Raw genomic sequence first — 14,962 nt, 5'->3', positions numbered from 1 at the left:
AGTTAGGGTCCGCCTCCTAAGCTGAGTGGTGACATGGTTGCCTACCATGCAGCCGGTCCGATTTCGATTCCCGGCCGGGTTAGGGATTTACTCTGCTCGTGGACTGGGTGTCGTGTTGTCCTCATCATCCTCTCATCATCTCCACCGACACGCAAGTCGCCCAACATGGCGTCACCTGAGATAAGACTTGCAGCCCGGCCGCTGAACTTCCCCCGATGGGGCCTTCCGGCCAACAATGCCACTGGTTTGATGCAGCTCTCCATGCTACTCTATCCTGTGCACGCTTCTTCATCTCCCAGTACCTACTACAACCTACGTCCTTCTGAATGTGTTTTGTGTATTCATCTCTTGGTCTCCCTCTACGATTTTTACCCTCCACGCTGCCCTCCAATACTAAATTGGTGATCCCTTGATGCCTCAGAATATGCCCTACCAACCGATCCCTCCTTCTAGTCAACTTGTGCCACAAATTTCTCTTCTCTCCAATTCTGTTCAATACCTCCTCATTAGTTATGTGATCTACCCATCTAATCTTCAGCATTCTTCTGTAGCACCACATTTCGAAAGCTTCTATTCTCTTCTTGTCTAAACTATTTATCATCCACGTTTCACTTCCATACATGGCTACACTCCATACAAATACTTTGAGAAACGACTTCCCGACACTTAAATCTATACTCGATGTTAACAAGTTTCTCTTCCTCAGAAACGCTTTCCTTGCCATTGCTAGTCTACATTTTATAATCCTCTCTACTTCGACCATCATCAGTTATTTTGCTCCCCAAAGAGCAAAACTCATTTACTACTTTAAGCGTCTCATTTCCTAATCTAATTCCCGCAGCATCACCCGATTTAATTCGAGTAAATTCCATTATCCTCGTTTTACACTCATATCCTCCTTTTAAGACACTGTCCATTCCGTTCAGCTGCTCTTCCATTTTGTATCCCGCCAGGGAGGCGGCGCGTGGGTAGGATCGGGAAAAGGTAATACAAGTCGGTACTGCAAGAAAATGCTTTACTGGTGCAAAAACAAGGTGATAAACGATTACATAACTTTGTACGTAGGTGCGATGCTGAAGCGAAGTGTCCTGGCTGGCTGCTCCAGATGGAATGGCATCTTTTGTATCCCGCCTGGAAGGCGGCGCGTGGGTAGGAGCAGGAGCAAGAAAATTACGTCGGTACTGCAGTGAGTAAAAGTGGTTTACTGGTGCAAGAAAGAACACACAACTTTGTACAGATGCGAAGTCTTAGACCCGTCGTATGTAGAGCCAAGCTGGAGCGAAGTTTCCTGGCTGGCTGCACCTGATGAAAATGGGCCTTATCTGTCGTGGTGTTCCTAGAGCTGAACTGCGCCTGCTAGAGGGCACTGTCATCGTTGTTTGTCGTAGTGCCAACTTAACTGGCACCTAAGCCGTGGCATGGAAGCTATCGATACCAAAGGCCATCATCATTAAACCGTACAGCAAAGCTGTATGCCCTCGGGAAAAATTACGGCTATAGTTTCCCCTTGCTCTCAGCCGTTCGCAGTACCAGCACAGCAAGGCCATTTTGGTTAGTGTTACAAGGCCAGATCAGTCAATCATCCAAACTGTTGCCCCTGCAACTACTGAAAGGCTGCTGCCCCTCTTCAGGAACTACACGTTTGTCTAACCTCTCAACAGACTACAGATGGACTTTAATTCGTAACCGTGCACTAAGCATTTCTGTCTTCATTCTACAGAGTCCGCCAGAAATATGTTTACACTCTGTGTCAGGCTCTGTTGACATATCGATATTGTCGTTCGGTTTGAGTTACGAGTGTGTTGTAATATGGTCTTTGACTCAACAGATGTTAGTTCTTTCATCTTGGTATTGAGAAAACAAGATGGCTGGAGCACGCGTTATATTCGAGCAACGAAACTTATTGTTAAGTGATTTTTCAAGTTCGATAATTCCGTTGAAGTGCAACCTCAGTGAGGCGAGAGTTTGAAACGGAACCGCCAACCCGCGGCCCCCCTAACAATTAAATGCATCATTGACAAGTTTGAATTGTATGTAACGATTAGTGATATTCACAAAGGAAGATCAGGAAGACAGCGTACAGTTACAAGTCTTTCTTCGTCTACTCTCGTGTTGTAAACGTTTGTTAATTTTCCACAGACGTCTGCTACGCAATGTGCACGTGAAGTATGGGTTAGCAGTACGAGTGTGCGAAGAATTCTGAAAGCTGCAAAGTGCAAAGTTTACATTCCACGATTACTGATGACGATCCTGATCGCAGAATGCAATTTTGAGGATTGTTCCAGCAAATGATAATTGATGACGAACAATTTGTGACGAAGGTAGTGTGGAGTGACGAAGCACAATTTAAATTTAATGGAACCGTGAATCGGCATAACAGTGTGTACTGGGAACCGGAAATCTGCATGTTTATGTGGAAAAGCAATCAATCTACCAGGGGTTCATGTGTGGTGTGGACTATCTTCAAGGGGCTTAGTAGGATCCCTTTCTTTGTTTCCACATATGTTGACTCAAAGGACATTGTTACACAGATATTACATTACACATAGGAAAACAAAGAAGTGAAGCACCGAGATCGAACATAAGTCTTACAGTTGTCTTTGAGTGCAACGCCTTAGAATGAAGAAAAACAACTCATACAACTTTTGTGCCATGTGTGACATTATGTTTTCAGAACATCATATCTCACCTAGTTACCGGATATAGTGCCTTATTTTCATACCTTCCTTTTTTTTACTATTAACCGCTGTATTTAAAGTGCAACAAAACGTGTTTTTCGAAAGCTATATTTTTTCGGTCGTTTGGGTAAAGAGTAGCCCAAGTTCAGCATTCAACATGAAGAATGTGGGAAACGTCATCAGTGCTAAATCCGCTCTTTACCCGCTCTTCACCAGAATCGCAGGCGATCAGTTCTAGAAATGCGTGAATATTCTGCACTCTAGATTCCATGGCCGGGATGAGGAGGGGGGGGGGGGGGAGGGGGGAGGGGACGTCACCTCTTACACCCCCTTCCCCTCGCGGACGCGAATAGTTGTATCTCGTATGTCGATTATTAGCACCAAAAACAATTGCGCTGCGCTCATAGTTTATGCCTGCAGAATATTGGGGGAGGGGCGCCAAAGTTAAGGCAAAAATCCTGCAACTTTAAACTTATCGTGTTTTCTGTCTCTTTGCGTAGTTAAGACCTGCGTAATAATATTATGTTCAAACAAGTTTTTCACCAGTCTTATGACACTTACATAGTTTGTGTCTCTTTTGAACCGTAAGGTATTACTCAGTACTGTTTTGCGCACAGCTTTAATTCCACGCGCTTTTTCTTTCATTCCTTGCTCGCCTTAAATTGAGGCTGTCACCCTTTCGTAGATATGCTAGAGGTGCAAAACTTTGCGCCCGGCGCAACACGGAGTGCTGGTCGCTTCACGAAACCCGTATCGTACACTATACGCGGGGAATGAAATTTCAGGTTATCCGATTTGCCTAAAAAGTTGTTTTATGCAGGCGAACCAAAGTTACATCCGTCTCAATAGTTAGTTTCTTCGACAGTAAAGCTTTTTTTTTTCGCTTCACAATTATATGGGGCGTTCAAAAAGAAACGAGACGGAGGCATAATTACAGAAACCAGTACCCGGATGTTAGAAGTACTGACCCTGCCTGTTGAGACACCTGTCCCACTGTGAGACAAGGCGGTGAATGGCTGTCTCATAAAATTCCCGGGACTGCGATGTTAACCAGTTCCGCACGTACAGCTGGGCGTCGTAGTGCGAGGTGAATCGTTTGTCCCAATGCTGACGTTCTTCTTTGACCAAGATGGCCCCCTTCTGTTTCTCTTCCTACAGCACGGGACAACAGTGAATGCCCAGCGTTACTCGCAAACCTTGACGACCCTTCGCCAAGCGATCAAATCAAAACGACCAGGCAATCTCACCCGTGGGGTCTTTCTGCTCCACGACAGTTCAAAGTCACATGCGGCCAACGCAGTCGCGGCACTCCTGCAGAAATTTAAGTGGGAGGTTCTCGGCCACCCTTCACACAGTCCGAACCTCTCTCCCTGTGATAAAGCGTTTTTGGTCCTCTTAAAAAGGCTCTGAGGGGCAAACGATTCACCTCGGATGACGACGTCCAGCTGTACGTGCGGAACTGGTTAACATCGCAGCCCCGGGAATTTTATGATACAGCCATTCACCGCCTTGTGTCACAGTGGGACTAGTGTCTCAACACCCAGGGTCAATACTTCTAACATACAGGTACTGGTTTCTGTAATCATGCCTCCGAGTCGTTTCTATTTGAACGCCCCTTTTAGAAACCACTGTTTCGAGATTTGTGCATGTCCTCCGCTACGCCGTCTTTCTCATTCGATTTTAAGGAAACTATTGGGTAGAAAAAAAAAATTTTCCGCATCTTATAGCCACACGTTACAGCGTATAATGAAGTGACGCTCTTAGCGTTGTTGCCCGTAGATACCGTGATACTTCAAAGTAAAATTTGGCACCGCGCATATTTTGAGAAGTTCACTTGTAGTCGCCGGCGAGTTTACGTTTGGTGAATTTCACGGCGTATATTGCTACGTATGAAATGTAGCTAACATATGTAAATTGCTTTTAACGCTGGAAGGAAACCGTACCTGTTTCCAGTCTCGATTAAGTACGGGATACATTTTGGCGTTCGCCGCGACGAGCTGCAACGCGTCACATTCGACGCTCGACCGCACGCCGCGCCACGCCACACACAGGCGTCCTGCGTTGCTGCCGTGTCGCCCGCCTATCTCGTCGCCTAGTGTGAGGTTGCCATCCGTTTCGATACTTCGGGACCATCACCGCCATGGACCTTCTCGCCCCGACATCCCGACAAGACCCAATTTTGTCCCGATTTTGCGAAACACTGTTACGTGCTCGGCTCAAGTTCTGAAGTAACGCCATCTGTTAGCTCAGCATGTAAATGCAGACTCAGCTAGTTTTATTTATGTCAAAAAGTTTATGTCGACAAGGTCGCCTCACAGACGGCGCTGTATGTTGCTGTATCGACGATGCCAGCACCTTATAGATCGAGCGCCGTCATCAGTACCACGGGGATGGAACTATTTAAGCAGCGCCAAGCGGAAGAATCGGGCAGTTACCATTTGAACAGCGATCTTATAAGACGATTCGTTTTAAACGTAAAACGAACAATGAGCGCAAGTTAGTAATGTTTGGAGTATTTACTGCGGGTGTACAGGGCGTGAAGTGTATAGTGATGTGTACAATATAGAGAACTCAAAGTCCCTTATCTAAGGTCAAAGTTTTCGCACGCTATATAAGCGAGCGCGCTCTCGCGCTACGCTCATGCATCACCCCTGCCCTGGCGTACGGGACTACAAGTCCCACCGCCACACCTTCACCTGCCCATGTTAGGCAAAATTCTTCTGCCTGATTCATGTAGTACTATCACCGTCACCCGCCACACCTCCAAAGTGAATTGCAGTGACGGAGTCACTGCCCTGTGGAAATTTACTGCTTCACCAACACAGTTAGACCGCAATAGACCGGTGATGCTGTATTGTAACATATCACCCCGGACTACAAGTCCATTAAAAAAAAAAAAAAGCGCTACGCTCAGTCTGTGTCTTGCTGCTGCACAGGCAACTGCATTGAACGCCGCCAACATGCCTTACAGGAGATATCGACCTCGTCGTCGCACAACAGTTTACAAAAATAATAGAAAACATCGAACTAACAACAACAGGCGACAAGAAGAATCGCGTCCCAGTGAAGAGTGTCGCCGCCAGCGCTTTCGTTGATGGACCATGTGTGTTTCTTGGATATACTCTTAATTTTAGTTTGGACATAAACGATACCTTCTCTCATGGTAATGGACGGTTGACAGTTGCCATAGTAAGAGGAGGCGCGCCGCCAAGGCCATGCGATAAGAGTGTTTACATAACAAAACTGTTGCATCCTTGAGCCTCCGGTTCTAGATGTACCCTTGTCCGGTTAGTGGCTGACGCTACAGATCTTTATTTATGGAAATATACGGTACAGTCACCAACAAATTTTACATATTCACATACACCGTTACCTTTTATCCAAATAAATACAGTTTCATTAGGATTGAGTTTTCTTTTGTTACGTGTATACAAGTGGAGACGTAGAGTCATAAGCAGATTTACCAAAGTCTTTATTAGCAATTTCAAACATATGATAAGTGCGAAACGAAATTACATCTCTATCATTAAAACTTTCGAGTCCAGGTACACTTGGAACTCCGCTACCTCCTCTTACTATGGCAACTGTCAACCGTCCATTACCATGAGAGAAGGTATCGTTTATGTCCAAACTAAAATTAAGAGTACATCCAAGAAACATACATGGTCCATCAACGAGAGCGCTGGCGGCGACACTCTTCACTGGGACGCGATTCTTCTTCTCGCCTGTTGTTGTTAGTTCGATGTTTTCTATATTTTTGTAAACTGTTGTGCGACGACGAGGTCGTCCAAGTGTACCTGGACTCTAAAGTTTTAATGATAGATATGTAATTTCATTTCGCACTTATCATATGTTTGAAATTGGTAATAAAGACTTTGGTAAATCTGCTTATGACTCTACGTCTCCACTTGTATTGTATACACGTTACACTACGAGCCGCTTGTGTGGTACAGTGTCAAAAGCCTTCTGGAAATCCAGAAATACGGAATCGATCTGAAATCCCTTGTCAATAGCACTCAGCACTTCAAGTGAATAAAGAGCTAGTTGTGTTTCACAGGAACGATGTCTTCTAAAGCCATGTTGACTGTGTTTCAATAGACCATTTTCTTCGAGGTAATTCATTATGTTCGAAAACAATATATGTTCTAAAATCCTGCTGCATATCGACGTTAACGATATGGGCGTGTAATTTAGTGGATTACTCCTACTACCTTTCTTGAATATTGTTGTGACCTGTGCAACTTTCTAGTCTTTGGGTACGGATCTTCCGTCGAGCGAACCGTTGTATATAATTGTTAAGTATGGAGCTAATGCATCATCATACACCGAAAGGAACCTAATTGGTATACAGTCTGGTCCGGAAGACTTGCTTTTATTAAGTGATTTAAGTTGCTTCACTACTCCGAGGATATTTACTTCTATGTTACTCATGTTGGCAGCTGTTCTCGATTCGAATTCTGGAATATTTATTTCGTCTTCTTTTGTGAAGGCATTGCGGAAGGCTGTGTTTAGTAACTCTGCTTTGGCAGCCCTGTCTTCGATGGTATCTCCATTGCTATCGTGCAGAGAAGGCATTGATTGTTTCTTGCCGCTGACATACTTCACATAGGACCAGAATCTTTTTGGATTTTCTGCCAGGTTTCGAGACAAAGTTTCGTTGTGGAAACTGTTATAAGCATCTCGCATTGAAGTCCGCGCTAAATTTCGAGCTTCTGTAAAAGATCGCCAATCTTGGGGATTTTGCGTCTGTTACAATTTGGCATGTTTGTTGTTTTATAATGATACGAAATGAAGTACCGTAAATCACTGCACGTGATTCGAAGAATTTACAATGAAAGGTGGTCTCAGTGGATACTTTAATGTTGGTACATTTAGGTCTTTTATTGCAGCATACCAAATGAAGCATACATACCGAAATAGTTTTTATCGCGGTGGTAGAGGTATAATTATCTTCTCCCAGTGACGAGTAAATTAATTGCTTTTATTGGTGACACGTCGTACAAGAAAGTTTTCGCGCTCCATGCAGACTTTTTATGAAAGATGTATGTCTAAATCACGGGAGACGAAATTAGTGAACAGTGGGAAAAAAAGTTACTACTTTGCTGTAGATGCCGTAGGTTTCATCTGGGAAAGGAAACAATAATATCCATACCTATTATAAAAGTGGGCGTATGTTTGACATCTCCTCCAAAATCACTGGTTCGGCTTCAGCCAACATTGGAACGCATAACATTCACTGACCACTGTGGGGTAAGAACTACCTTCCTATCAAAGTGACTGGGGTGGGCATGAAAAAGAAGCGTAGCCCATGATGCCCTAATAGCTTGACTATATCCTTCCAATATTTCAGAATGCCGGCCGCGGTGGTCTAGCGGTTCAGGCGCTCAGTCCGGAACCGCGCGACTACTACGGTCGCAGGTTCGAATCCTGCCTCGGGCATGGATGTGTGTGATGTCCTTCGGTTAGTTAGGTTTAAGTAGTTCTAAGTTCTAGGGGACTGATGACCACAGATGTTAAGTCCCATAGTGCTCAGAGCCACTCAATATTTCAGAATGAGAGCACTTAGCGACTTACAACAGACTTTACACACAATTTCAAACTATTACGAGGCTTTCTGGCGCTACATCGACCACAAAATGATGAAACGAAAAAAAGTTCGTTACTTGCTACATTTTTGCTATTCTTGCAACAAAATTGCCGCATCAGGCATGACCTTTTAATTTATCAATTCTTTACCTCCAAAATCATATCATTGTACGATCCGTAGTTCAGAAGATATGATGTCGTTAACGTTGAGCTGCGTGAAAACGAAACTGCAAGGCGAAATTCGCTAGAGATACAGGTTAAATATTTATACAAATATGTTAAATACGTATGAAATACGTGAGATGCGCGCGTTGGACGAAGCTGCCGGTAAAAAGCTCCTCCTAAACCTCTGGATCGACTTCTACCGAACTTGGTACAAATTTTACTATATGAAGGAAATACTGTGGGAATAAGAACCAGTAACCTCCTGTTGGGTTGGAGGTGACAATGTGGAGAGAGAAGGGGGGGGGGGGGGGGAAGGAAGAGATGGACAGGGAGGGTGAAAGGGGTGACGGACACAAATAGGGTGTAACAGGGGATGTAGGGAGAGGGGGGAGGAAAAGGAGGACAGAGAAAGGGAAGATGATGAGTTAGAGGGAGTATGGAGAGAGACATGAGCAGAGTAATAAAAGAGGAGGAGATGGACAGACAGAGGAGGGGGGGGGGTCGATAGAAGTTGAATAAACACACACCCATGCAACGCTGGAACACGGCTAGTTACTACATAAACGACTAACTGAAGTAGTAATCTAATGCAGAATATTCTCGTTCTGTTTTAGGTCCACCATCAACTCCCATCATGCCTGGTGGGGCACCTGGAACTCCCTCAGCGAAAGCCAAAGTAAGTTTGCATAGAAAAAATCAAATTACCAGTAGTCATCAGCAGTTGCAGCATGCTAGTTCATAAATCACGGAATTTGTTATAATCTTCTCTACCATACCTTTCAAAAAAAGGTAAAATGAAATTTAAAACTAAGAACTGTTATTGTTTTGCTTTTAACAATGCTAACACGAAGTATATGGTATACATGATTATCCCTTTTTGTGGCCCAGCTTATTTTTTAGGTATTATCCGAATTTTGTTAGGCTGAAGGCAATTCCCATTTTTTGCGTAAGATTCTACAAATACAAGTTATAAACTCCATAAATGGAAGAAAAATCTTTCAGTCGAGGAAATTGTGTAGCTGTATTATGAAGTATTCGATCAGGTTTCCTGAGCAGAGTATATTCGCTTTAAGGGTCATTTTCCGTAAGGTTTTTCTACAGTACTGGGAGTTTTGCAGAGGAAATTTGAGCATATCTGAAAAAGAAACTTTCTTCTTTCAACACAATGCTGTTATAGCTTTAATGGCACCTGTCTTGTGTGGATGGCGCTGTGTGTTCTTAATGAAAAGGGGAGGACCAGCTCAGCAGGAGTAGAATAAACTCAGAATGTAATCACAAAAGCTGGCGTACCACGCAGCTGCTCCCATTCGTGACGCACAGTAATAATTTAAAATGACTGAAAACAGCAACGTTTGTTGGTGGCAGGATCATATTGACGAGGACTCGAACTCGATCATAACTCTCATCTCGCAGGTAATATTTGAATTGGTGTATAACTGATGATTCAAATTGAGAGAGCCCGTCATTACGTTTTTTGGGTACCCTGTAGAGTTTCATATGTGAAAGGTTTGACACTTTTGCCCTTTCTCCTATTTTTTCTCGGATTACTGTTTACATGCAAATTGGTAAAATAATAATATTTACTTTTTTACATGTACATTAATATATTCATACAATAATTATAACAGATATACGCAAAATACACTCCTGGAAATTGAAATAAGAATACCGTGAATTCATTGTCCCAGGAAGGGGAAACTTTATTGACACATTCCTGGGGTCAGATACATCACATGATCACACTGACAGAACCACAGGCACATAGACACAGGCAACAGAGCATGCACAATGTCGGCACTAGTACAGTGTATATCCACCTTTCGCAGCAATGCAGGCTGCTATTCTCCCATGGAGACGATCGTAGAGATGCTGGATGTAGTCCTGTGGAACGGCTTGCCATGCCATTTCCACCTGGCGCCTCAGTTGGACCAGCGTTCGTGCTGGACGTGCAGACCGCGTGAGACGACGCTTCATCCAGTCCCAAACATGCTCAATGGGGGACAGATCCGGAGATCTTGCTGGCCAGGGTAGTTGACTTACACCTTCTAGAGCACGTTGGGTGGCACGGGATACATGCGGACGTGCATTGTCCTGTTGGAACAGCAAGTTCCCTTGCCGGTCTAGGAATGGTAGAACGATGGGTTCGATGACGGTTTGGATGTACCGTGCACTATTCAGTGTCCCCTCGACGATCACCAGTGGTGTACGGCCAGTGTAGGAGATCGCTCCCCACACCATGATGCCGGGTGTTGGCCCTGTGTGCCTCGGTCGTATGCAGTCCTGATTGTGGCGCTCACCTGCACGGCGCCAAACACGCATACGACCATCATTGGCACCAAGGCAGAAGCGACTCTCATCGCTGAAGACGACACGTCTCCATTCGTCCCTCCATTCACGCCTGTCGCGACACCACTGGAGGCGGGCTGCACGATGTTGGGGCGTGAGCGGAAGACGGCCTAACGGTGTGCGGGACCGTAGCCCAGCTTCATGGAGACGGTTGCGAATGGTCCTCGCCGATACCCCAGGAGCAACAGTGTCCCTAATTTGCTGGGAAGTGGCGGTGGGGTCCCCTAGGCACTGCGTAGGATCCCACGGTCTTGGTGTGCATCCGTGCGTCGCTGCGGTCCGGTCCCAGGTCGACGGGCACGTGCACCTTCCGCCGACCACTGGCGACAACATCGATGTACTGTGGAGACCTCACGCCCCACGTGTTGAGCAATTCGGCGGTACGTCCACCCGGCCTCCCGCATGCCCACTATACGCCCTCGCTCAAAGTCCGTCAACTGCACATACGGTTCACGTCCACGCTGTCGCGGCATGCCTCCAGTGTTAAAGACTGCGATGGAGCTCCGTATGCCACGGCAAACTGGCTGACACTGACGGCGGCGGTGCACAAATGCTGCGCAGCTAGCGCCATTCGACGGCCAACACCGCGGTTCCTGGTGTGTCCGCTGTGCCGTGCGTGTGATCATTGCTTGTACAGCCCTCTCGCAGTGTCCGGAGCAAGTATGGTGGGTCTGACACACCGGTGTCAATGTGTTCTTTTTTCCATTTCCAGGAGTGTAGTATCGTATCTTGGAATACAATAAAATTAATTGTATTATTAAGTGCTTTAATTTGTTTATAAAAGGATTTCCAAGTAGTTGATTTATATGTTTATCACTTTTAGGTGCTGCGTTTCAAATTGTTTTTCCCTTTCAGTGATTAAATATACACTCCTAACAGCGATTTAGTTGCTTGTTTTCCAGCATCACCACCTCTCGTTTTTTTTTTTTTTTTTGCACCTTTACCATTTACATAAGTTTTCGTCTATCCTGTTTTTGAGATCCACTACTGAATGTTCAGGTTTTCGCCTGAAACAATTTCTTGTGGATGGCATGTATTCAAACGTTTGTCCAGCATTTTGGTTTTTAAAAGACAGCAAGAGAAAGAAATATGTCCCACTGGATCTCAAGTGGGCTATTATCTGGAAGAGTTTTTCTGAAAGCTTGCATTACGTGATTGAGAACATATTTTTAATCTTTGCTAATAAACTGCAAATTTCTGCGATATTTCATTCAGAGGCTTTCATGATTTCATTTGCACTTTCTGGACAGTATACTGTAAAGCGCCGTCTGGATGGGGAGGGTTCTGAGAAAAATCGCGATGTATCATTTGACAGGCGTGAAGGCAGCGCTTGAAGGTGTCGGCAAACACATCGCCGAACAAAGCTTACAAAATCACGTGGCCATCGAATTTTTGTATTTTTTATGTTTAGGTATGTGGAGTTCAGCACTGAAATATCAGTAGGCCAAGGCACTTAGATTCAACTGTCAAAATCGACTTTGAAGTTTTTCCTAGGGTCGTTAGTACCGTACAGACGTGGGTTTTCAACCATTTTTAGTTCATGGCTCCCCTGATCAGCTGTGTTGTTTCTGTGATTCCACTTTTGGATACATTGTAAAAACTGAAATCAGTGTATCAATATTTGTACACACATCAAAAAAAGTTTTTCATCACCCCGGTTCCCAGAACTCCTGAAGATAGACGTCGACTGTGGATATTGTATCACAGACATAGTCCCTTTGACTGTTGAGAGATGTCCCTAGACCCGCCCAAAGATGTAAACAACCATGCATGAGCAGCGGCTATTAGACGGAGGGGGTCCGACAGCCGATCAGTTCCAGCCATTCCACCAGGGAGGAGGTACACGGCTCATGTTGTCTGCAGTTCAACCATGCCTAGACGGTCAGTACCGAGGTTCGATCGCATCCGCATTGTTACTTTGTGTCAGGAAGGGCTCTCAACAAGGAAAGTACCCAGGCGTCTCGGAGTGAACCAAAGCGATGTTGTCCGGACATGGAGGAGATACAGAGAGACAGGAACCAGTCGATGACATGCCTCGCTCAGGCTGCCCAAGGGCTACTACTGCAGTGGATGACCGCTACCTATGGATTATGGCTCGGAGGAACCTTGACAGCAGCGCCACCATGTTGTATAATGGTTTTCGTGCAGCCACAGGATGTCGTGTTACGACTCAAACTGTGCGCAATAGGCTGCATGATGCGCAACTTCACTCCCGAGTTCCATCTTTGCAACCACGACACCATGCAGCGCGGTACAGATGGGCCCAATAACATGCCGAATGGACCGCTCAGGATTGGCATCACGTTCTTTTCACCGATGGGAGTCGCATATGCTTTCAACCAGACAATCGTCGGAGACGTGTTTGGAGGCAACCCGGCCAGGCTGAACGCCTTAGACACATGTTCCAGCGAGTGCAGCTAGGTGGAGGTTCCCTGCTGTTTTGGGGTGGTATTATGTGGGGCCGACGTACGCCGCCGGTGGTCATGGAAGGCGCCGTAACGGCTGTATGAAACGTGAATGCCATCCTTCGACCGATAGTGCAACCATTCGGCAGCATATTGGTGAGGCATTCATCTTCATGGACGGCAATTCGCGCCCCCCATTGTGCACATCTTGTGAATAACTTCCTTCAGGATAACGACATCGCTCGACTAGAGTAGCCAGCATGTTCTCTAAATATGAACCCTATCGAACATGCCTGGGATAGATTGAAAAGGGCTGTTTATGGACGCGTGACCAGCAACCACTCTGACGGATCTACGCCGAATCGCCGTGAGGAGTGAGACAGTCTGGACCAACAGTGCCTTGATGAACTTGTGGATAATACGCTACGACGAATACAGGCATGCATCAGTGCAAGAGGACGTGCTACTGGCTATTAGATGTACCGATGTGTACAGCAGTCTGTACCACCACCTCTGAAGTCCTCGCTGTATGGTGGTACAACATGCAATGTGTTGTTTTCATGAGTAATAAAAAGGGTGGAAATGATGTTTATGTTGGTCTCTATTCCAATTTTCTGTACAGGTTCCGGAACTCTCGGAACCGAGGTGATGCGAAACTTTTTTTTTTGACGTGTGTATTATAAAAGTAGGCAACGGCCTTGCCGCAGTGGTTAAAATGGTTTCCGTCAGATCACCGAAATTAAGAGCTGTCTGGCGTGGCCGGCATTTGGATGAGTGACTATCCGGGCCACCATGCGCTGTTGTCATTTTTCGGGGTGCACCCAGCCTCGTGATGCCAGTTGAGGAGGTACTCGACCGACTAGTAGTGGCTCCGGTCAAAGAAATCCATCGTAACGACCGGGAAGGCGGTGTGCTGACCACACGCCCCTCCTATCCTCATCCTCAGCTGAGGATGATACGGCGGTCGGATGGTGCCGATGGGTCACTTGTGGCCTGAAGACGGAGTGCTGCTATATTGTAAAAAGTACGTGGACAATGTGTGTGTGCGCCTAAAACTCAGAAACGAGTCCCCGTACGATCAAGGGAGTTATATGGTGTAGTAGCCCTGTATCCCCCATCAATAAAGAAGGTTCCCGTTTTTACCTGAATGGCGTGCTTATGAAAATATAAGGGCTGGGAAGTTTCGTCCTCTAGAAATTTCTAGAACATTCCAAAACAATTGAGAGGCTTCGAGAGCATTCCACATCATTCCAGAATGTTCCACAAAGATCCGGGATGTTCTGGAATGTTCTTCCGGAATAGTCTGGAACATTCGGGAAGATTCCAGAACGTTCGGGAACATTCCAGAACACTCTCGAATGTTGTGGAATGTTCTGGAACATTGTGGCCCATTCGAAGCCATTTTAGTATGTTCTGGAATTCGGCACTGGTGGGGCTACCCATTGGTAGGGGTATATAAAACAAGACCCGTAGTTGGTTCGAACGTTAGTTTCTTATCAGTGGCGAAGGGAGGAACCAGTTAAGAGTGAGTAGTCGAAGTGATAAAAAGTCTGAATATAAATCGAAAATAAAGTGTGTAAAGTGTACTTAGTGTATTTGTTAATAAAAAGTGCATTTGATTTATATTTTATACAATGCCCAGACGTAAAAGAGGAGGAGATCTGCGAAAACAGAAAGAACAGCGAAAGAACGAAACAGACGCAGAGCGCGAAGCACGTTTAAGTTTCCAACGAATGGCAAGGAGCACTATGAGAAACAGAGAAACCGAAGGATGAGGAAAGG

At 45.5% G+C, this 14,962-nt stretch overlaps 1 protein-coding gene across 2 annotated transcripts in view; it reads left to right on the top strand.

Annotated features, from left to right (window-relative positions):
- LOC126412609 (tyrosine-protein kinase Btk29A) overlaps positions 1-14,962 on the top strand; it is a 376,741-nt gene that overhangs the window by 287,508 nt on the left and 74,271 nt on the right. For both annotated transcript variants that reach the window (XM_050082278.1, XM_050082277.1), the window contains exon 2: positions 9,044-9,105. In XM_050082278.1, the coding sequence (XP_049938235.1) occupies positions 9,064-9,105 (42 nt within the window). In that variant the 5' untranslated portion in view covers positions 9,044-9,063. The remainder of the gene's footprint in view (positions 1-9,043; positions 9,106-14,962) is intronic.

The sequence above is a fragment of the Schistocerca serialis genome, chromosome 7 (assembly GCF_023864345.2).
Source record: "Schistocerca serialis cubense isolate TAMUIC-IGC-003099 chromosome 7, iqSchSeri2.2, whole genome shotgun sequence".
NCBI lineage: Eukaryota > Metazoa > Arthropoda > Insecta > Orthoptera > Acrididae > Schistocerca > Schistocerca serialis.
This window is presented reverse-complemented; position numbering and strand designations above follow the sequence as displayed.